The following is a 23617-nucleotide window of genomic DNA, read 5'->3' as shown; positions in this document are numbered from 1 at the left end:
GGATTGGAATAGATGGATGGATGGAAGTATGGGGTTGGGTTGGGTTGTATTGGAATTGGGATGGACAGATGGATTGTATTGTATTGGGATGGATGGATGGATGGATGAATGATTGGATGGGATTGGGATGAACATATGGATTGCTTTGTATTGGATTGGGATGGATGGTTGGATAGATGGAGGGATGGGATTGGGATTGATGGATGGATTGGGATGGATGGGGTTGGGTTGGGTGTTATTGGAATGGATTGATGGATGGATGGATGGATAAATAGATTGGATTGGAATGGATGGATGGAAGTATGGGGTTGGGTTCTATTGGGATGGATAATTAGGCATTCATTTTAATTTATTATTTATTTATTTTATTATATCTAATTATTATATATTTTAGATCTGTTATAATTATTAAATATTACACATTTTAGTATATACTTTACTAATATGCAGAAAAATATACTAAACATCTAAAGTATTAAACATCTTTATTGCATTAAATCAATTTATACACAAGTTCAAAAGATATGAAAAAATGTGATTTATAAATAAAAATACAAATTATTTTTGTGATTAGAAAAAAAAACATTGACTGTTTAAAGAAATCCTGTTTACCAGCAACCAAGTAAGACCCACAAACAAACTCTAAATGTCTGTGATTTAAATTTCATCTCCGGAAAACTTGGCATATCCATCCTAGTTCTTGCTAGCTGTTGCTCATCATCACAGGAGCAGCATAACACCTTGTAAACACAACTTTGTTTCCCAGCGGGCCTATAAAAACCCAGGGCAGCTCGACTCCAGGAAATTGTGTTCACAATCACACTGCAGATTGAGCTTCTGAGAAAGCTCTTGCTATTTTTGAGCTCAATATGCATCAGGCGGTGTGAGAATGGCCTGTGGATGTTCAGATTGTAGCTGAGAGCCCAGTCTTGTAGAGGATTTTATTACGGCTGCGCAATAAATTGTTTCAGCATCGATATCGCAATGTGCAAATCTGCAATAGGATCCACAGGATCGCAGGATCCGCAATATTGAGATTATTATTATTATGTTGTGATTATAATTAGCCAGAAAACACAGTTCAGAACACATGCATAGTTTAACCCTAATATAGAGTGGAAGATTGCCTGTAGCCTGTGATTTGTAAGATTTCAAATAAATTTAAACAATTTGGTCACAAGAAATTATACAAATGATTAATTGTATTTAATTAGTTATACAATGAAGTAGATCAAAAAAAGTGATTCAAAATTGTCCTAAGACAAGAATTAGGTGTTGTTGAATAATTTTAGGACAACTTTGATTTAGGGTTTGGATCCACTTCAATTGTAGACTACTGTATACAGCAGGGCTCTTAAACTCAAATTGGCGTAGGGCCATTGGAGTGACTGACAATTCATAGGAGGGCCATTTTAACATTTAAGCACATGAAAAAATGAAAACCTGATGCAAAAAAGCCACAAAGAAGTGTTTGTACAACAAAATACAGGTGGTATAAAACTGATAATAATCAAATGACCCTTGAAAAATTGAGTTTTAGTAAGAATAGGGCACTTACAGACACATATTTCCATCTTTTAACCAGCCCCAAAAATAATATGCACGTGTGTTACTCTCAACAAAGCACACTGAGAGAAACCAAAAGTAAAACTAAACCGGATTCATAGTGCAATGTTTTAAATGACTAGTAGGTGGCGGGTCAGAACCACAAGTGACTAAATGCGACTGCACGTCAATGATAGGGATTCAAAATATCTTGTTACAATTTGATGTGCAGTTGAGACCCCTGGTATACATTGTTATTTTACACTCTCAGAAATAAAGATACGTGAGCCATCACTCGGGTGGTACCTCTTTTAAAGGTACAAATTTGTACCTAAAAGGTCCATATTAATACCTCAAGGGTACATATTAGTACCTAAAAAGTACAAAAGTGTACCTCCTAAATTTTGTAGGTACTAAAATATACTTTTGGGGTACTAATATGGACCCTTTAAGTACAAGGGCCCTATCATACACCCAGCGCAATGTGGGTCAAGGCGCGACGCAATTGTTGTTTGCTAATTTCAGCTTGGTGCAAGAGTCGTTTTGACGTTTTGTGCCACACTGTTTAAATAGCAAATGCAAATGCATAGGCGTTCTGATCTAAAAAAGGAGGCATGTTGAGGCGCATTGCTGACACATTGCTATTTTGAGAAACTATAATGGACTGTTCAGAACAAAGCTGGTCTATTGTCCAGCGCAGAGCACGTTAGTATAAAAAAGAATTAAAATATTAAGGATATATATAGGATATATTAAGGATATATAGCCTATAGGATATAAATATAAAGGATTAAAATATTACAAAACATATTATTTTCTAGCCTACATAAATATAACAACCATACTTTCATGCCTTCTTCATCTCCGAGGGCTTTTTCAGTTTATTCATGACAGTTTGCTTTTGTATAGTTATTATTATCATTAGTGTTATTTATTATATGCATATTTATATTTGTTTTATTAGAAACAAGCTTAGATTTGCCCACCTGTCAGGTTCTAGACCATATGGGGCATAGCATGTGTATTAGGATATAACTCAGTTTTTGAGCACACTTCGTTATTATTGTTCATTTATTCGTTTGCTGGAAATTATAACTGAATTTAGAAATAGTTTTGAAACAAATCTTTGCGCTTAACAAACGAAATTAATTATTTATAGGCTAATGGGTGTCTGTGCGTACAAGAAGTAAACAATGAGGAGGCTCAGCTCTCATTCTCGCGCTGTAGATGCTCTGTTTAACTGTTTTCTCAGTGGAGGTTTCAGTTTTTATACTTACAAAGTCCGTCATGTAAATATCAAATGCACTATGGCGTGACACAACTGACTTCTAAAGGGGATGGGAGATGAGACTCTGATTGGTTTATTTTCAAAACACACCTATAACTCATTAAGAAAATAAGCTCAACCCTTTTAGACCATGCACCACGGCGCAAAGCGGATTTTTCTGTCCTTTACAGAGCAAAAGTGGATTCTGACACGCCCTTAATGCTTTTGCGCCCTTCGCTTTGCACTTTGCGCATGGATCGTCAAAATAGAGCCCCAAATGTGTACCTTTTGAAAAGTTACCACCCCAGTGACAGCTCGTGTACCTTTATTTCTGAGAGTGTACATTATATTACATAATATCTTCGCATCACTATTGTTAGACTTTCCATAAAGCCATAAAGAACAGTTCATTTGGAAACATAGTTCATAGTTCATAACTTAGTTCATAATTCATCATCAGAACGTAGCAACGGAGGTGAAGTTCAACTTAGAGACATGAGCAGATTTCTCACTCCTGCAAGATTCTGACCCGCTCCTGCAAAAATATATTTCTCCCACTCCCGTCCACAGTATTCAATTTTTGAAACAAGAGTAGTAAACATATAAGTAGTTTTATTTTCCCTACTTCTTCCCGCTACTCTGTTATTTTTTTTCACTCACTTCCCTTTTAAATGTAAATTAATAATTATGTTTCATTTTATTTGAGGTTAATTAAATGGAATAATGAACTTTAAATGAATAATGAGCTTTCTTTTAATACTGATGGGAAGTTCGGATCATTTTACTGACTCAGACCTTTGAGTCTTGTTCATTGAGATGAACAAATTTTTTTTTTCGAGTCATTTCATTTATTTCGTTCAATTTGCCAAAATATTATTTAAATGTCACAAGTTGCTTCCAAACTCATCTACAATTGCACCAAACGTTGATCACACTACAAACAAGTCATAACTAGAGTGCTATAACTAGAACTAGAAAATAATCAATTATTGTTATGATTTGTCTATGATTATGTCAACACACCTCTTCTGACAGGTCTACAAATTTGAGTGGTTCGTTCACGTCACACTGACAGTCCCATATAAGCTTAACAAATGCACACAGTCTGAGCCAAAAGAAGCCATGATAAGTTCACCTTTCGAGTCTTCTGGTTTTTGAGTTGTTCGTTCATCACGCGACAGCATGTAAAGAGAGATGACTCAAACCGAGGACTCCAGAAATGAATGGATCAAATGTTTTTCTGGCTCTAAATGCTCATGATTGGCTTCTGTCTTTCACGTGGTGAACAAATGACTCAAACCGAGGGCTCGAGAGATGAACGAATCAAATCTTTTTCTGGCTCTAAATGCATATGATTGGCTTTCACCTGATGATTGACTCAAACCTGATAGAAGACACGAAAAAAGAAACTAATCTTCTACTCCACCTACTTGCGCATGCGCAAATGAACGAATCAATCCCTGAGAGGACTCATCGTTCTTGATTCATACAAAATATTAGTTCAAAATGAACGAATTATTCAAGAATGACCCATCACTACTTTTTTAAAACATAGGAATACAGTCAGAGGTATCTGACGTATATGCAGTCTACAGTTCTGTGCATGAACCACACGAAAATCAGCTTCCGACTTTAAACATGTAATTTTTTATTTTTTATTGTAGTCATTCTTGTTGCTTTTGTGCAGTAAATAAATAACAGAGGATTTGTTTTTAGTAAAATAGTTTCATTAAAACATGTACAAACAACAGTGTAAAGGGTAATTCAAAAAAGGGTAAATCCAATAAACAGGCATAGGTCAGGCCAGGCGGCAAACAATCATAACACAGACACAAGAAACAATATTCCACCCTGAAGGTGTGTGTGTGAATCTGGTGTTCATCATCTGTGTATCTTATCAGTCTCAATGATCAGCAGCTGTGTGTGTGTCTCAGTGTCCAGATTGGTTTCAGCTGTGAGACGCAAAGTTTGATGGGAGTTGTATTCTGGGTCAATAGCTGGAGGAGTGTACATATCTCTGGAATGCCCTCTAGTGAATCTGTAATGTATAATTTGTTTATAGTTATGCACTCCCTATCAATGAAAAATATGAATTTTTCCCAAATAGGGTTATTTAAACCATCTTGTAAAATTATAATCATATTGCAAAATATCACAGAAATATAAAATATTGCCGCTTTCTCCAATATCGTACAGCCCTAGTCTTTACGCTTCTTCAATCATACATTTTCTCCCTTTCTCTCTCTTGCTCTTCATCATCCAGATTGCCATTCTGCGGTCAACAGCTCTCAGATCTAATCTCAAATTGAGTCTTAATCTTATTTAGCATTCCAAGCCTGTAACGTCCAGTGTAAAAATCCCATTAATCTCTTTCAAACATCCATTTTCCGCATTCAAACTTTCGTGTTTTCCCCCATCATCCCTGTGAAGATGTAGAAAGTCATTCAGAATTGCATTTACTTTTTTCTCCCCTGTATGATTGAATAATGCAGTAGAGCCGGATTTATTTGCTGAGTGAAAAACGGATGTAATTCTGATCCTAACAGGGTATTTTAAGAGATGATTATTATCTCTCCTATAGAGCCAAACCAATTAACTTCCCATTGTTTGATCTGATATCACAGCGACATCATATTGGTGTTTCTACAAGAGTGAAATTGAATCTTTGATTTATGACACGTTTAAGCTAATAACTGATCAGTTCAGGCGCTAAATCATTACCTGAAATGATAATTGTGATTTTTAAATTATTAGTCTTATAAAAACATCGTTTGTTTTCTTTGGAGGTCATAGTTTCATTACTGAGCTGAAAGACAATCATTGCAAAGATAATTACTGCTGTTGTTTCTCAGGGTTATCTGTGATATTTGCATATGAAGTGTTGTGGACTTGGTTCGGAGGGATAATGAGAATGAGCAGTTGAATAGATGCTTAATATTTAGTAGGTTTTAGAGCATAAAAGTTTATTATGAACGTTTATATAACTTCATAACAACACAAGCTTGTAACAGAAACACAAATATGTTCATGTACATTGCATCAAGCAATTAAGAAAATAGATGCATATAATATAAATAAATGGCCCTCATAATACTGGACACTACCAGCAATATCTGTACTTTATTTATTTATTATTTTATTTTTTAATCTGTTTTTTTTGTTCCCCACACGTTTTTAAAGCCTCTTTTCAGCACTATATTTGTCTTTAATAATATGTTATTTTCCTCTAGTGACATATTCAGTGCCATTTCTTTAACCACCTCCCTACACTTAGTGCTTCAGTTTTTTTCCAGTGAAGTGCATTAGACTTTCAGATTGTAATAAACACTTATCAATACAAAATATGTTGCTCTCTACTTAAAATGACTAGGGTTGCAAAACTTTTTCTAGGCCTTCAGCATTTAATTGTGGTCATTTTTCAATGCAATCTAATCAATCAATCTAATCAATCAATCAATCAATCAATCAATCAATCAATCAATCAATCAATCAATCAATCAATCAATCAATCAATCAAATAAAAATAATAAATTAATTAATAAAAAATAGTAAATAAATAAATAAATAAAATAACAGATAAACAAATAAATAATAAATAAAATAAAATAACAAATAAATAAAATAAATACATTTAGTAATTTTATAAAATTATAGAAAATAGGCGACGCAGTGGCGCAGTAGGTAGCGCTGTCGCCTCACAGCAAGAAGGTCGCTGGTTCGAGCCCCGGCTGGGTCAGTTGGTATTTTTGTGTGGAGTTTGCATATTCTCCCTGCCATCGCGTGGGTTTCCTCCGGGTGCTCCGGTTTCCCCCGCAGTCCAAAGGTACAGGTGATTTGGTTAGGCTAAATTGTCCATAGTGTATGAGTGTGAATGAGTGTGTATGGATGTTTCCCAGAGATGGGTTGCAGCTGGAAGGGCATCCACTGCGTAAAAACAAGTGCTGGATAAGTTGGAGGTTCATTTCGCTGTGGCGACCCCGGATTAATAAAGGGACTAAGCCGAAAAGAAAATGAATGAATGAATGAAATTATATAAAATAAAAATGTATTAATTAAATAACAAATAAATAAATAAATTAATTAATTAATTAAAATAAAACAATAAATACATGAATAACATACCAAATAAATTAATAAATATAAAAAAATAAATTAATAAATACAAATAAAATAAAAATAAATAAATAAATCCAAAATTAAATAAATAAATAAATAAAATTGCATAATATAAACACTTTAATAATAATAGTAATAAATAAATAAAAAAGAATAAATAAATAAATAATACAAAAAAATATAAATACATAATAAAAAAAATAATAATAATAATGTTGGTGCTTATTGGTGCTGTCGCTCTTGTAATGAATGTTCCAGGGCGATAAGGAGGCAGAACTCGGACTTCCTTTCTCTCCTTTATGTGACCGCAAGTCTACAATGGTGGCTCAGTCTCAGATCGGTGAGTGATCAGGCATACAGTAAGTGTGTGGATTGATTGATTGATTGATATGTGATTCCCACATCTGTGTATTCTGATGCTGTTTTCCCCAAAAGGTTTCATTGATTTTATTGTGGAGCCAACCTTCACTGTGCTGACAGACATGATTGAGAAAATCGTGACTCCGTTAATCGAAGAAGCTTCACCTGCCGGCCTGGCTGGATTCAGGCGCTCCAGGTGAGAACAAATTGAAACAGATGTTATAAATATGATGAACTATTGTTAAACTGAATGACTGAAATCATAAAATAATTTACACAGTGGCTTATTTACATGATATTTTAGTATAATTAGGACATCACTAACAGTTTAAAATGTAATCAATATAAAGGCTAATAAGAGCAAATATTTAGACTTTTTTATTTAGCTTTTTTTTACAGAAAAAACACTTCCATATATATATATATATATATATATATATATATATATATATATATATATATATATATATATATATATATATATATGTAGCCATTGACATCCATAATAGGAACAAAAAATAGTATACAAATCTGGCTGTTCAAAACATTCTTCAAAATAACTTATTTTGTGTTCAACAAAAGAAAGAAACTCAAACAGGTTTTTAAAAAAGTAGAGAATGAGTAAAATATGACTGAAATGACATTTTTGGGTAACCCATCTCTTCAATTTACAGCAGTGGTATGCTCTGTATCCAATTTAATTTTGTGTTATTTATTTTATTTGTGTTATTAATTTTATTTTGTTTTAATTACTTTTATTCCAGCCAATCTATTAAGTGGACTAATATTTTATTTTATTTTAGTTTAGTTTAGTTTAGTTTAGTTTAGTTTAGTTTAGTTTAGTTTAGTTTAGTTTTTATTTTATTTTATTTTATTTTATTTTATTTTATTTTATTTTATTTTATTTTATTTTATTTTTAACTACTTTTATTCCAGCCAAACTATTAAGTGGACTAATATTTTATTTTATTTTATTTTATTTTATTTTATTTTATTTTATTTTATTTTATTTTATTTTATTTTATTTTATTTTATTTTATTTTAGTTTAGTTTAGTTTAGTTTAGTTTATTTTTTATTTTATTTTATTTTATTTTATTTTATTTTATTTTATTTTATTTTATTTTATTTTATTTTATTTTATTTTATTTTATTTTATTTTATTTTATTTTATTTTTAACTACTTTTATTCCAGCCAAACTATTAAGTGGACTAATATTTATTTTATTTTATTTATTTTATTTTATTTTATTTTATTTTATTTTATTTTATTTTATTTTATTTTATTTTATTTTATTTTATTTTATTTTATTTTATTTTATTTTATTTTATTTTATTTTATTTTAGTTTAGCTTAGTTTATTTTAGTTTATTTTATTTTATTTTTGTTTTTATTTTATTGAGCTAATCTTTTTTTTTTTTTTTTTTTTTTTATTTTATAAATTACTTTTTTTTTTCAGCCAAACTATTAAGTGGGCTTATAATATTGACCTTAATTTTATTTAAAACCACATTTATTTAAGCTAAAGTAAAATAAATAAATAAATAAATAGTGTAAAAAAATCCTATACTCTATTAAACGTTACTTGGAATATATTTTAAAAAGATTTTATTTCACAGGAGAGTTAATAATTTTGCCTTTCACTGTATATGTCAGCTGAGTACCGTGGTATTTTGTCCCAGCAGACACACATCCTGTATCTAGTAACAGAAACTCTTAGTGTCCTTCATCATCTTGACAACTAATGACATTGCACATAAAAATGATGTACCTCCATATAATCCAAAGACAAACATTTACTGAAAGCTAAATAAATCGTTTCACTCTCTCTGTTTGTGTGTGTGTGTTTGTGCAGTCTGAATAACATCCCGTCTGATGGTAAACGGTCCAGTGTGAGAAGCACTGGTTCAGAGGGCGGCACTTCTGTCAACAGCTCCATAAACGCTGTCGATTTTAAGACCTTTAAAAGCACCTGGAATGAGGAAGTACATAAAAACCGAGAAAAATGGAAAGCACAAGCCGCCAAAGGTATGAACCTGCACACACACACACTCTCTCTGATAAATACATTCATATCTAGACAAGAGAACTTAACTAAAGGTTTAAGATTAAAAAGGATCATCTTTATCATTTGGTTTTGTTTAGAGCTGCCTTTGTCTTCATTATTTATATCTTATAGTGCAGATTGTTGGGCGGAGCTAAACAGACAGTAATGTAGAAGCAGCCATTGATCTTGTTCTGTGGAGGCGGAGTTTAACCACAGATCAATAAAAGCTTTAAAGTTTTGTATTCTGAAAATGATATGATGTTTTCTTTATATAATAAGCCTAAAAAAAATCAACATACAGTTGAAGTCAGAATTATTAGCCCCCCTGTATGTACAACGGAAAGAAGTTTTTTTAACACATTTCTAAACGTAATAGCTTTAATAACTCATTTCTAACCACTGATTTATTTTATCTTTGCCATGATGACAGTAAAGAATATTTGACTTGATATTTTTCAAGACACTTCTATACAGCTTAAAGTGACATTTAAAGGCTTAACTAGGTTAATTAGGCAAGTTAGTCCATTTTCCACTAGCATTTGAGCACTGTTGAGCGCATTCTTAAACAGCGCTGATTAGCCATTGTGTTCACATGTTCAACAGAAATGACTGTGATTAGCCTTGAAGGTCATCAGTTCATCGAACTGTGTATTGTGTGTAACCACAGACACAGGGAGCATTTTAAAGTTGCGATTCCTCAGCAGATAGCTCGTTGGTCAGCTTATAGACAAACCAGCTGATAGACGTGTCTTTGAAATGCTCTAGTGTCCCTGTATCTGTGCTTACACTCGGTAAACAGTTTGGTGAACTGATGACCTTCACGGCCAATCACAGTCATTTCTGTTGAGCACGTGAACACAATGGCAAATCAGCGCTTAAATGTCAGCGGGAAAGGGACATTTTTGACCATTTCAGTATCTATGGGTACCAAATTCAGTTCCACTTTATATTAAGTGTCCCTAACTACTATGTATTTGCAACAAAAAATAAATACAATGTACTTACTGTGTTCATAATGTATTTGAGATCACTTGTGGTACTCTTGAGTTGGGATAGGGGTAGGTTTATGGACAGGTTTGGTGGTATGGGTAGGTTTAAGGGTGGGTTAAGGAATAGTCAACAGTGTATTTACAAATGTAATTACAGATGTAATTACATACAGGTATTTAATCAAGCGCAAGTACACAGTAAATACATGTATTTACACAATAAGCACATTGTAAAAATGTATTTATTTTGGTGTAAGTACATAGTAGTTAAGGACACTTAATATAAAGTGGGACCCCAAATTCCAGTATCATGACAACACTAGAAACGAAAACAAATATAGCTTAAGGCGGCTAATAATATTGACTTTAAAATGGTTTTAAAACTATTAAAAACTGCTTTTTTTCTAGCCAAAATAAAACAAATAAGACTTTCTCCAGAAGAAAAAATATAGCAAATTACTGTGAAAATTCCTTGCTCTGTTCAACATAATTTCAAGAGTTCACACTTTGCTGATGATTGATAATAAAGCGTGTTTGGCATGCTGTCTCGGGAGAGAGCCCTCAGCTCATAAGATCCTCGAGCCGGGGGCTCCCTCCCATTGCAGGGTGAGAGGGGAGTTTGAGCTCAAGTAGGTCTCGAAACTCCCTTGCTATAGTAGCCAATGAATAAATAGGGATTGTTATAAAGAGATAACTACTTACCAGGAGCATGTCTATTGTGCCGATTTGGATTAGTCAATTAGCTTAAGTTGCATGTTTTGGATGGTAGGAGGAAACTGGGGGACCCAGGAGAAACCGATGCAAGCACAGGGAGAATGTGTAAACTGGCACACCACACAGAAACGTCAGCTGGCTTGGTAAGAACTAGAACCAGTGACATTCTTGCTGTGAGGCAACAGTGCTCTATAAAATATTCTATTGTACTTCTCTGTTCATGACACCTTTATTGCTTCAATTTTGCTTCAGTATTTTATGTATAGCAGTAAAGAAGTATTAAAAACCACACAGAACACCCTATTGATCACATACTGTAGCAGCAAGTTGAAATTCAGTCACAACTCTATTAATATTTTCTTTAAAAGTCTACCTCTAGAAATACCCTCTTATGGAAATATAAATGAATACAATATTAAAAAAAATTATTCAAGAGCTCAAGCTTAACAGATAAACAAGCGTAAATCTTCACAGCATAGCTCTCGGTCTCTGTTTAGCACAGATTTTCTACATGAAGCTTGTTGTAATATTAAATCATGACTGTGCGGGGTGATTTATTTTTTTCTCAGAGGAAAACTTTAGCAATTCAGAGAAATGTTTTCTAGCAATAGCATTAAGTCGAGATTACATCCGCTTTCTGTCGTTTCTATTCATATTTGTGCAGTTTATGACAGCTGAAACTGAGGATGAGTAATAAGTAATTGCTGACTTGACCAGAAGAGAACCTGAAAGTCAACCAGACTATGTTTTTATTTTAGCTCAAAACAGGGTTGCCCTCTTGTGATTTATTTTTTTATTTTTTTCAAATATTTTCCAAATTGTGTTTAACAGAGCAAGGGATTTTTCACAGTGTGTCCTATAATATTTTTTCTTCTGGAGAAAGTCTTATTTGTTTTATTTTGGCTAAAATTTATTATTTTAAATTTAAAATTATTTAAAAAAAAAAAACATTTTAAGGTCAAAATTATTAGCACCCTCAAGCAATATTTTATTTTCGATTTGCTACAGAACAAACTATTGTAAACAATGACTTGCCTAATTACCCTAACTTGCCTAATTGACCTAGTTAAGCCTTTAAATGTCACTTAAAACTGAATACAAGTATCTTGAAAAATATCTAGTAAAATATTTTACTGTCATCATGGCAAAGACAAAATAAATCAGTGATTAGAGATGAGTTATTAAAACTATTATGTTTAGAAATTAAAGAAATCTTTTCTCAGTTAAACAGAAATTAGGGAAAAATATAAAATAATTAAAATGTTGTGTGATTTGAACAGCAAACCTTTGAACGGTAACTATTCTTTTAGCTAATTTGCATTCAAAACAGTAGCCCGATACTATGACATTATATCCTGTCACCATGTCCAATACAACTCATTTGTGTGTCTTAGATCTAGAGGAAAAAGCCAAACAGGAAGAAATGGAGGAGAACGAAAAGAAAAACGACACGGACACGCAAAGCAGTGACGGCAAGGGTGACAATACTAAAACAGAAGACAAAATCAACACGGACTCAACACTCAAATCTCCAGACAAACAGAAGGAAGACACAAGACCAGAGAAGGATTCAAAGACAGATCAAGAAGACTCCAGTAAAGCTAAAGTCGACAACAAGGAACCCACAGAGCAGCAGCCCAGAGAAAAAGAGGGCAATAAAGACCCAGGAGGGGTGAACGGAGCCCAAACACGGTCTGATGGAAAAGAGCCTGAGACCAGCAGCGATACGGACAACAGCCAGCGTGTGCACAACGGTGAGCCTCACTGTTTACTACTGATTTTTGTGAAAAACATACGTAAATTAGTCGTTTTCTGTATTTTGTGAGTCATGTTTTTATTTTCCCCTTTTATTTATGCTTCTGAATTGCATTATGGGACCTTGATCTTTCTACCAACAACTTTTAACCTTGAAAAGTTTGAAAAGGTGACTTTAATTGACATATTTAATAGTTTAAAGTGATATATCGTCTGGGTTGCTGTTGTATATTCAACATAGCCTCATTGTGAAAATGTAGCCCTATATACATTTCTGGAGATCACGAATTATGTAGCCAGAGGCATGCATTTTGTGTTTAAAAGGAACGCTATGGGGTGGTATGACGTCGTTCCTTTTCATGCTTACCAGCTGACCGTTTACCTTCGTGTGGACGGCTTTCCCACTGATACCAGTTTGTCCAGTAAGCTCACCATGTATGTCGGCGGACTTGAGATGCAGAGAGGAGTTGACCATGACAACGGTGTTCGATTCCGGCGAAGAACGGTTCTAGAAAGCAGGTTAAACAAAAACAAAAGCCAAAAAATAAATAAACAAGTAAATAAAAGGGTGAGAATGTGGTAAAATCTGAAAACGTGGTAAAAATCAGACAAGTGCTTCTCTTTTTCAGAATTACCTTTTTAAAACTGTTGGTTGGGTTTAGGGAAGTGGGTGGGCGGGTCAATCTGTGCTTTCGAAAACACTATCGGTTGGGTTTAGGGAAGAGGGTTGGTGTGGGGATAGGTCGGTCAGTCAGTCAGTCAACAGCGGCCTCTGGTGGATTTAAGCAAGAAGAGCAGGTAGGAATGGCACTCACAAGAGAAATTTGAGATCTCAAAAAGCATACACACTGTTCTCCAGAAATGTATACAGGGGTACGTATTCAGAATGAGTGTGGGTTGCATATATTGTAGTTTAAAAACCTTGTAATAAACTGCCAGTTTATTTTCTGTTATTTCAAAGACTTTACAGACTTTATTTTACAGATTTTACAGACTTCACTGTATATTATTTCTTTATTATTATATTTCAAACTGCTAGAATGTCAATAAAAGTCACTTTGCTAAACTGTGGAGTTGAATTTGTTTAACGTCAAAAGTGGACAGAGCAGAGATCAACATCCCATAATTTAATTCACAACCATACATAAACGGAAAACACTTTTGTGAATCACAAAATATGGAAACTGTTAATTAACAGATATTGTTTACAGTTTGAGCAATATTGTGTATACGTTTCTGTCAAATTTGCGGTGGCTTTTGTGTTTAACTTTGTCCTTGAAGATTCCTAAACCTTAACAAGTGCAGTGACTGATACTTTTAGAGTATTCAGTGAACTTTGACCTTTGACTTACTTTAAACATAATGTAAACTAGTGGTTGATCAATATGGGCTTTGATATATTGATATCTAGAAACGTAACATGGAAAAAAAAAAATTATATAAATATATTTATATTTAATGATTGATAAAGCAAATACGTTGTTATTTTGATAGCAATTATTATTACTATTATTATTATTATTTTGTACTTGAAATTGACAGAATGTAATTGATGTAATTATTAATAAAGCTAATTTGCTAAATAAATAAATAAAAAAAATTCAGTGTATTTCTAGAGCTAAATATAAATACATTTTTTTATTATTATTATTATTATTAATAATAATAATAATAGTAATAATAAATTAATTAATTATTAAATAACAAAAAACACAGAATTATAACTGATGCTGGCACAGACACTGAGCCACCTGTATAAGTCTATCACTACAAGTAAGCTGTACTATACCTTTTTTGTTTTCTTTATTTCTACTTTTTCCTTGCTTACCATCGTGTTTTGTCGTTATACGTTATTGCAGTCAAACGTTTACATGCTAAAAAGGTGGCTTTGTTCCTAATAGTTTGTACTATACTTGTAGCGCACTCTATTTCTCATTCCTGTAATGTTTTGTAGTGTACAGACAGAGTTTTCTGTATCATGTAGTGTGCCCTATAGTGTGTACTATACATTTATAGTGTGCAGTGTGCTGTATAGAGTGCCATGTAATTAGCAGTGTTCAGTGTTTTCAAACTAGTGCATTAACTAGTCTGCTTTATACTACTTATTAGTACTTACTCTGTATTGTAACCTGTACAAGTCATAAATGTGCATTATTTTCATACCAAACATGCTAAAAAAAGAAGTATTTTCTGTTTTGCACAATTTAAGTATACGCTTCATAAATTAGAATATTACCAGAAGGAGCGCAGAGCAGTAACACTGTTAGTGTAGCAGGAGGAATGGCTGCTAATATTAGAAAAGTGCTTGTCTTTTCTTTGTTTTTGTTTGTTTGTTTGTTTGTTTGTTTGTTTGTTTGTTTGTTTGTTTGTTTGCACTAAGTGGACTCAGTTAGTGACCATTGTCTTGTCTAAATGTCAGGGAACGAGGAACTGAACTCTCCTGACAGTGACGACAGTGAAAGCAAGAGATCAGACGGTAACGCCATCATCTCCTTTAACTGCTATTGGCATCACATAGCGGCTGAATCCTAATTCGCATATTAGCGTTAGCAACACTGCATGTCGTAAGCAAGGTGTGACATAATAAGTTTTGAACAATGAGTTTCAAATTTCACAATCAACTAATCAGTTTTTTGACCAATCAGATTCCAGTAGGGGTGGGGCTACTCAAACCAGAAGATTACACTAAGCGGATGTTTACAGTGAAAATGTAACCATTTAATGCATTTTGTGCAATTATTTATTTATTTATTTATTTATTTATTTATTTATTTATTTATTTATTTATTTATTTATTTATTTATTTATATATATATATATTTTTTTTTTTTATTTAAATATTTTAATAATGATAATAAATAATAATTTTATGTAATAATAATAAAAATATATATTTAAAAAGTATATATTTAATTAATTTATTTTGTTATTAATTTATTTTATTTATTATTATTAATACCAATATACACATCTGGGTTTTGATAATGGCTAATTCAATACTGGTGCCTAAATTCTGACTGATTGAGAAAAAAAAATTAAACATTGAAAAATAGATAAATTATTTAATTAATTAATTATATTTTATTATTATTAATATATTATTAAAATATTATTTTATTAATAAATAATTATTATTTATTTAATTCATATAGTCATATTTATTTTATTTATATATATATATATATATATATATATATATATATATATATATTAATAAGTCTTATTTGTTTTATTTCGGCTAGAATAAAAGCAGTTTTAAATTTTTTAAAAACTATTTTAAGATCAATATTATTAGACCCTTTTGCGCTATATTTTTTTCGATAGTCCTAATTACCCTGACCTGCCTAGTTAACCTAATTAACCTAGTTAAGCCTTTAAATGTCACTTTAAGCTGTATAGAAGTGTCTTGAAAAGTATCTAGTCAAATATAAATCAGTTATTAGAAATTAGTTATTAAAACTATTATGTTTAGAAATGTGTTGGAAAAATCTTCTCTCCGTTAAACAAAAATTGGTGAAAAAAATGAACAGGGGGGCTAATAATTCTGACTTCAACTGTATATATTTCTAAAGGGGGCTAATAATATTGACCTTGGCCGTTTTTTATATTTTTAATTAATTATTTTTTTTATTTTTAAGACATCATAAGGGATTTAATGACAAAGATAATGAGAGTCAAATGTCAACATAATGAAATTAAAAAATCTTCAGAAGTAATGTACTGTTAAATATTATACAGGCAGCTAGCTCTCTGCAACTCTCACATGGTCGTCCACTGAAGCTAAGCAGGGCTGTGCCCGGTCAGTACCTGGATGGAAGACCACATAGGAAAGCTAGGTTGCTGCCGGAAGTGGTGTTAGTGAGGCCAGCAGGGGGCGCTCAACCTGCGGTCTGTGTTGCTCCTAACACCCTAGTATATTGATGGGGACTCTATACTGCTCAGTGAGTGCCGTCATTCTGATGAGATGTTAAACTGAGGTCCTGACTCCAATCTGTGGTTGGTAAAAATCCCAGGATGTCCTTCGAAAAAGAGTAGGGAATCCTGCTCAAAATTTGCCCACTGACCTCAGTCCATCATGGTCTCCTAACCATTCCCATATCTTAATTGGCTTCATCACTCTGTCTCCTCACCACCAATCAGCTGGTGTGCGGTCTGGCGCAATATGGCTGCTGTTGCATGATCCTGGTGGATGCTGCACACTGGAAGTGGTTGAGGAGATTCCCCCAATGTATAAAGTGCTTTGAGTGAGTGGTGCTATATAAAATGTAAGGAATTATTATTATTATTATTATTATTATTAATATTGTGTAGTTGTAAATGATCAAATATATATATTTTAAAAAGACCAAAACATAATATGCTATTTAATTGTACAGTGTCTATTAATCAGTTTAAATATGACTAAATATGGGCCAGCATAAATCAGTTTATTACTACTGTAAACTGCACTATATCGTCGAGTTTGTTGTATCCATGTGTGTGTAACCACAATCACAACTGGTTTGGAAAAGCCTCACATTAACATGAAAGATTTTTTATTACTGTGTTGCAGGACGTCGTGTACCACAGTGACTACATCTTAACATTGCACTCACATAACACATCAGAGAAACCAATTATCTTCTGAGTCATTTCAGTCCCCAAAAAAACACCCAAGGATAAATTTCTCTAAAATCCAGTGAAAGTAGTTTGATTTCCGGGCACCTTCAGCCCACTTTTCCGCATGTTATGATTTTGAGACACAACACAAACAGAATGTCAATTGTGATTCAGTCGCTATCAGCAGGGGAGCTACTTTAGATTAATTTTATTTTCCCTCTCATCAGGAAAATTGGCAGAAAAAAGCCACGTCATGTTGATTTGAAACCTTCGCACATTTTCTTTTCACCTCTGCATTTCTCCTTCTTGTCAAAACGAAACCATTTTCTCACCTTCATGTCGTTCCAAACATGTATGAGAAACTTTCCAATATATTTCCTGGATGTTTTTGATATATATACTCATATATGAATACAGCAGTCAACATTTGAAGCTGAAAGTTTTGCTTTTTGTATCTGGTGTTACATTCTCCTCTTAAATTTTAATTCTTTCATATTTTTTCTCAGTTTCTGTTTAACGGAGAGATTATTTTCCACACATTTCTAAACATAATAGTTTTAATAACTCATTTCGAATAACTGATTTATTTCATCTGTGCCATGATGACAGTAAATAATATTACACTAGATATTTTTTAAGATAATAATAATAGTTCCTTACATTTATATAGCGCTTTTCTGGACACTCAAAGCGCATTGCACATTTTTGGGGGGGAATCTCCTCATCCACCCCCCGTGTGCAGCATCCACCTGGATGTTGTTAGGGCAGCCATATTGCGCCAGACCGCACTCCACACACCAGCAGATTGGTGGAGAGGAGACAGAGTGATGAAGCAAATTAAGATATGGGGATGGCTAGGAGGCCATGATGGACTGAGGCCAGTGGGCAAATTTGGCCAGGATGCCGGGGTTAAAACTCTAGTCTTTTTCCAAGGACATCCTGTGATTTTTAACAACCACAGAACCTCGGTTTAACGTCTCATCCAAAAGACGGCGCTCACTGGGCAGTATAAAGTCCCCATTAATATACTGGGGCGTTAAGAACCACATAGACCACATGTTGAGCGCCCCCTGTTGGCCTTACTAACACCACTTCCGGTAGCAACCTGGCTTTCCCAAGTGGTCTCCCATCAAGGTAGTGACCAGGCGCAGCCCTGCTTAGCTTCAGTGGGCGACCAATGTTTAACAATGGTTTGTTCTGTAGCCAATGGGAAAAAAATATTGCTTAAGGGGGCTCATAATATTGAAATCTTAAAATGTTTTTTATTAAATAAAAACTGCTTCAATTCTAGCCATAATAAAACAAATAAGACTTTCTCCAGAAAAAATACTATAGGAAATACTTTGAAATATTCCCTGCTCTGTCAAACATCATTTGGGAAATATTTGACAAAAAAAAAAATAACAGGAGGGTGAATAATGGTACTTTTTGGCAGTCCTCATCCCAATTAACAGCCAATACATTCTATAACTCCTATCATAAACAGTTGAAGGCCTAATTATTAACCCTCATGTGAAATTATAATTCTTTTTTTTTAATATTTCCCAAATGCTAGCAGAGTAAGGAATTAGTTTACAATATTTACTATAGGGGCAGCATGGTGGGGCAGTGGATAACACAATCGCCTCACAGCAAGAAGGTCACTGGTTCGAGCCCCGGCTGGGTCAGTTGGCATTTCTGTGTGGAGTTGGCATGTTCTCCCCGTGTTGGTGTGGGTTTCCTCCGGGTGCTCCGCTTTCCCCCACAAGTCCAAAAACATGTGGTATAGGTGAATTGGGTAAGGTAAATTGTCCATAGTAAATGAGTCTGTATGGATGTTTCCCAGTGATGCTTTGCAGCTGGAAGGACATCCGCTGCGTAAAACATATGCTGGATAAGTTGGCGGTTCATTCTGCTGTGGTGACCCCAGATTAATAAAGGGACTACGCCAAAAAGAAAATGTGTAAATGGATATTTACTATAGCATTTTTTCCTCCTGGATAAAGTCTTATTTCTTTTAGTTTGTCTTTAATAAAAAAGTTTTTAATAATATTTTTATTTGTAAATAGCCCCCTTATATATTTCCACAAATATTTTTTCTGATTGGCTACAGAACAAACCACTGCTGACCAATAACTTGCCTAGTTAACTTAATTAAACTGAGCCTTTAAATTACACTTTAAGCTGAATACTAATAATAGTTAGTAAAATATTATAAACTGTGAAAAAAAAATACTGGGTTCCAGACAATTCATTTGTGTTGAGACAACTTGAAGGAATTAATTTAACTTATTAGTTTTTACAAATTTAAGTGTATTCAACATAAAACAACATAAAATTAAGTTTCCCCCCAAAAAACTCAAGAATTGTGTTGTATCAGCTCATTTTAAATAAGCAGTTTGAACAAACAGCAAATATTATTTTTGAGTGTACTATAATCATGGTAAAGACCACAGACATCAGTTATTAGAAATAAAAGTGTTTAATATGTTTAAAAAAATGTTTAAAAATATGTTTAAAAAAATGTTTAAAAATGTGTTCTATAAACTCTCAGTTAAACAACACTTAGGAAATATTTTTTTTAAAAATAATTTTCTGTACTGTTGGTTTGGAACGACATAACAAACAAATACTCCCAACAAATCATAACAAAATCCTGTGTTCTGTGATGATCATAATCAGTGTAACATTCAGTATTCATCCCAAATAAGTTGAGTTTGCTCCATCTGAACACCTCATTCCCCTGTCAGACGTCAGTCAGTGGAAGCGGAGCTCTAAATGTGCCAAATATCTGCTCTCCTCTGCAGACTCAGAAGACGAGCACAGTAACTGTGGGATCTCTCCATCTTCAGACAGCGCCGCCGCTGCATCTGCTCCCCATGCAGACTAAACAGCGAACCAATCCTGTACTATGCTGACCCCTGGTGGCTATTTGTCTTTTTTATTTCTTGAAACTGGATCTTCATACTTTCTTTAATCTCCATCTGACTTGGATGCACACACCAGGTTTTGGATTATCTGAAATGCACAAATTGTCAACGCAAATGGATGCACACATACAAAAATGAAAATAAATCATGGCTTTTGCAAGCTGAAATGCCACATGGAGATGAAATGTGGGAAGCTGCCCGGCTGATGTTGTTCCCCTTGGACAGAGCGACATCTGCCAACCTTCTCAAGACAGACATCAGAGAACTTCATACAACACATGAAAAAAAAAACGTCACCTTCAAGAACACGTCCAAAGAATGTCTGCTGTTCCTTACCTCTTATTTTCATTGGTTGGTAACACTTTACTTGAAGCCTTTATGCATCACAACATAATGTGTGTTTTAATACATTATATCATAATATTATATTTATAAAGGGTTAGTTCACACAAAATGACAATTCTGTTATTAATTACTGTTGGGAATTTGGTGATTTTAGTCTCTATCCGGATTATGACACCAAACTGTAGGGAATTTGGTGATTTTAGTCTCTATCCGGGCCACGGCACCAAACTGTAGGGAATTTGGTGATTTTAGTCTCAGTATTAAAACAAAACATAATATGTGTTTCATTACATTATTTCAGAATATTATATTTTAAAGGGTTAGTTCACACAAAAATGACAATTCTGTTATTAATAATGTAAGGAATTTGGTGATTTCAGTCTCTGTCTGGATCACGGCACCAAATTGTTGGGAATTTGGTGATTTTAGTCCATATCTGGGTCACGGCACCAAATTGTAGGAAATCTGGTGATTTCAGTCATTATCCGGGTCACGGCACAAAATTGTAGGAAATTTGGTGATTGTAGTCTCTATCCGGGTCACGGCACAAAATTGGTAGGTATTTGGTGATTTTAGTCTCTATCTGGGTCACAGCACCAAATTGTAGAGAATTTGGTGATTTTAGTCTCTATCCGGGTCACGGCACCAAATTGGTGGGAATTTGGTGATTTTATTCTCTATCCGGGTCACGGCACCCAATTGGTGGGAATTTGGTGATTTTATTCTCTATCTGGGTCATGGCACCAAATTGTAGAGAATTTGGTGATTTTAGTCTCTATCTGAGTCACGGCACCAAACTGTAGGCAATTTGGTGATTCTAGTCTCTGTCCAGGTCACGGCACCAAATTGTAGGGAATTTGGTGATTACAGTCTTCATACAGGTCACGGCACTAAATTGTAGGGAGTTTGGTGATTTTATTCTCTATCTGGGTCACAGCAGCAAATTGTAGGGCAGGGGTCACCAATCTCGGTCCTGGAGGGCCGGTGTCCCTGCAGGGTTTAGCTCCAACTTGCCTCAACACACCTGCCTGGATGTTTCAAATACACCTAGTAAGACCTTGATTAGCTTAATCAGGTGTGTTTGATTAGGGTTGGAGCTAAAATCTGCAGGACACCGAGTTTGGTGACCACTGTTGTAGGGAATTTGGCTATTTTAGTCTCTTTCCAGGTCATGGCACCAAATTGTAGCGAATTTGAAGATTTTAGCCTCTATCTGGGTCACAGCAGCATATTGTAGAGAATTTGGCGATTTTAGTCTCTAGAATTTTCAACATCAAAAGTCAACAGAGCAGAGATCAAGCTCCCATAATGCATTTCCCAACAAAAAAACATAAACAGAAAACACTTGTGAATCACAAAATACAGAAACTGTTAATTAACAGATATTTTTTTGTGTAATTTTAACAACAGTGTAGTTTTTCTGGACTTTGAATGTCTCCATTGCTGTCTATGGAGGACGAGAGAGTTCTCAGATTTTATCTAAAATGTCTTCATTTGTGTTCTGAAGTTGAACAAAGGTCTCAAAGGATTGGACTGACATGATGGTGAAGACACTTTGGACAAAATCATCTGCTAAATGACTAAATGTCAATGTAATTAATAACAGAATCATCATATTTGGGTGAACTAATCCTTTAGTCAAGTTTAATGGAAATGTAGTTGTTTGCCGAGACTAAATTAATGGCTGGTTGGGGAAAAATGCCATTAAAATGAACAAAAATGTCCCACATATTCCACAATTTAAGCCATGAAAACTAGAAATACGCACATCATGATTTTTCTAGGTACAATGCGATCCTGGATTAACATCTATGTTGATCCTAGAACATTATTTTTGTTCAATAATATAATCCATAATTCTGATCGGCTGATTGTGAATGTTGTTCCAGGATCAACATGGATGTTAATCCAGGAATAAGTCCTACTTGGTGAAATCAGGTTGGTGCTAGGAATACACTGTGATTGGAAATCAAACAATCCATGCATTTCTAAACTTCTAAACCCAAAACATTAGGATTGTGTTGTCGAATTATATTTATGTTAGTTTCTTTGCATTACATTTAAATACTTCTTTTTAACCTTCTCTTTAAGTCGTCTTTTTAGATTATATCAGGTCCTCAAACTGCCTAACCACCCCCCCCCCCCCCACCTCCTCCGGCCAGCACGCAACTGACATAAATAATTTAATGAGATTCGACCCAACAAAATATATATTTGAATCACTATCATTGTTGTGCAGTCGCATATATAGCCACTTGTGGTTTTGACCCCCTACTTACTGGACATTTGGGCCCAATCCCAATTTTATTTTTGTACCCCTACCCCTTCCCCTTGGCCCTTACAACCGAGGGTTAAGGGGAAGGGCTTCAAAATTTACCCCTAAGAATTGGGACAGCACTACAGCACCTGCACACTAGACTTTTCTGACAGGGTATTCCAGTATCATTGAGTGACAGAATGTTGTGGGACTGCTATACAGGAGTTATTATTATGGATTATAGATCGCGAAATTTATTGCATTTTTTTTTAAAGCATGACGGTAAAACATGAATGCAATTATGAATATATTAAAACATATGTTTGTTTGCCATAATAATTCGTAATAATGACAAAAAATCCTAATTTCTGGATCTCCTTACTTCTGGGTTCAGCAATACCGCCATTGTGGCAGGAGTATTCTGGGAAATTTTCTTACCCCTTGGTTTCGAGTGTGGTCCTGAAAAATCTTCGTTTGAAGGGGTATTCACCCCTTCCCCTTAGCCCTACGCCTTCAAGCTAAAGAGAGTTGGGACACCCCTACCCCTTGCCATGTACGCGCAAAATGAGGCGGGTAAGGGGAAGGGCTAAGGGGTAGAATTGTGATTGGGCCTTAAAGTACTCTATTATATATTAAGGGTGTGACGAGATGCTTACTCCACGAGACGAGACACGAGATTGGGTTCACGAGAAGGAGACGAGATGAGATTTTTACAT

The 23617-nt window shown here is 34.1% G+C and overlaps 1 protein-coding gene across 2 annotated transcripts in view; it reads left to right on the top strand.

Moving 5' to 3' along the window:
* Positions 1–23617, top strand: part of pde1ca (phosphodiesterase 1C, calmodulin-dependent a) — a 203123-nt gene that overhangs the window by 169003 nt on the left and 10503 nt on the right. For both annotated transcript variants that reach the window (XM_056450599.1, XM_056450600.1), the window contains 4 exons: positions 7187–7268; positions 7364–7484; positions 9142–9314; positions 12431–12790. In XM_056450599.1, coding sequence (XP_056306574.1) covers positions 7187–7268; positions 7364–7484; positions 9142–9314; positions 12431–12790 — 736 coding nt within the window. The remainder of the gene's footprint in view (positions 1–7186; positions 7269–7363; positions 7485–9141; positions 9315–12430; positions 12791–23617) is intronic.

This window comes from Danio aesculapii, chromosome 24 (genome assembly GCF_903798145.1).
Source record: "Danio aesculapii chromosome 24, fDanAes4.1, whole genome shotgun sequence".
NCBI classification, from domain to species: domain Eukaryota; kingdom Metazoa; phylum Chordata; class Actinopteri; order Cypriniformes; family Danionidae; genus Danio; species Danio aesculapii.
This window is presented reverse-complemented; position numbering and strand designations above follow the sequence as displayed.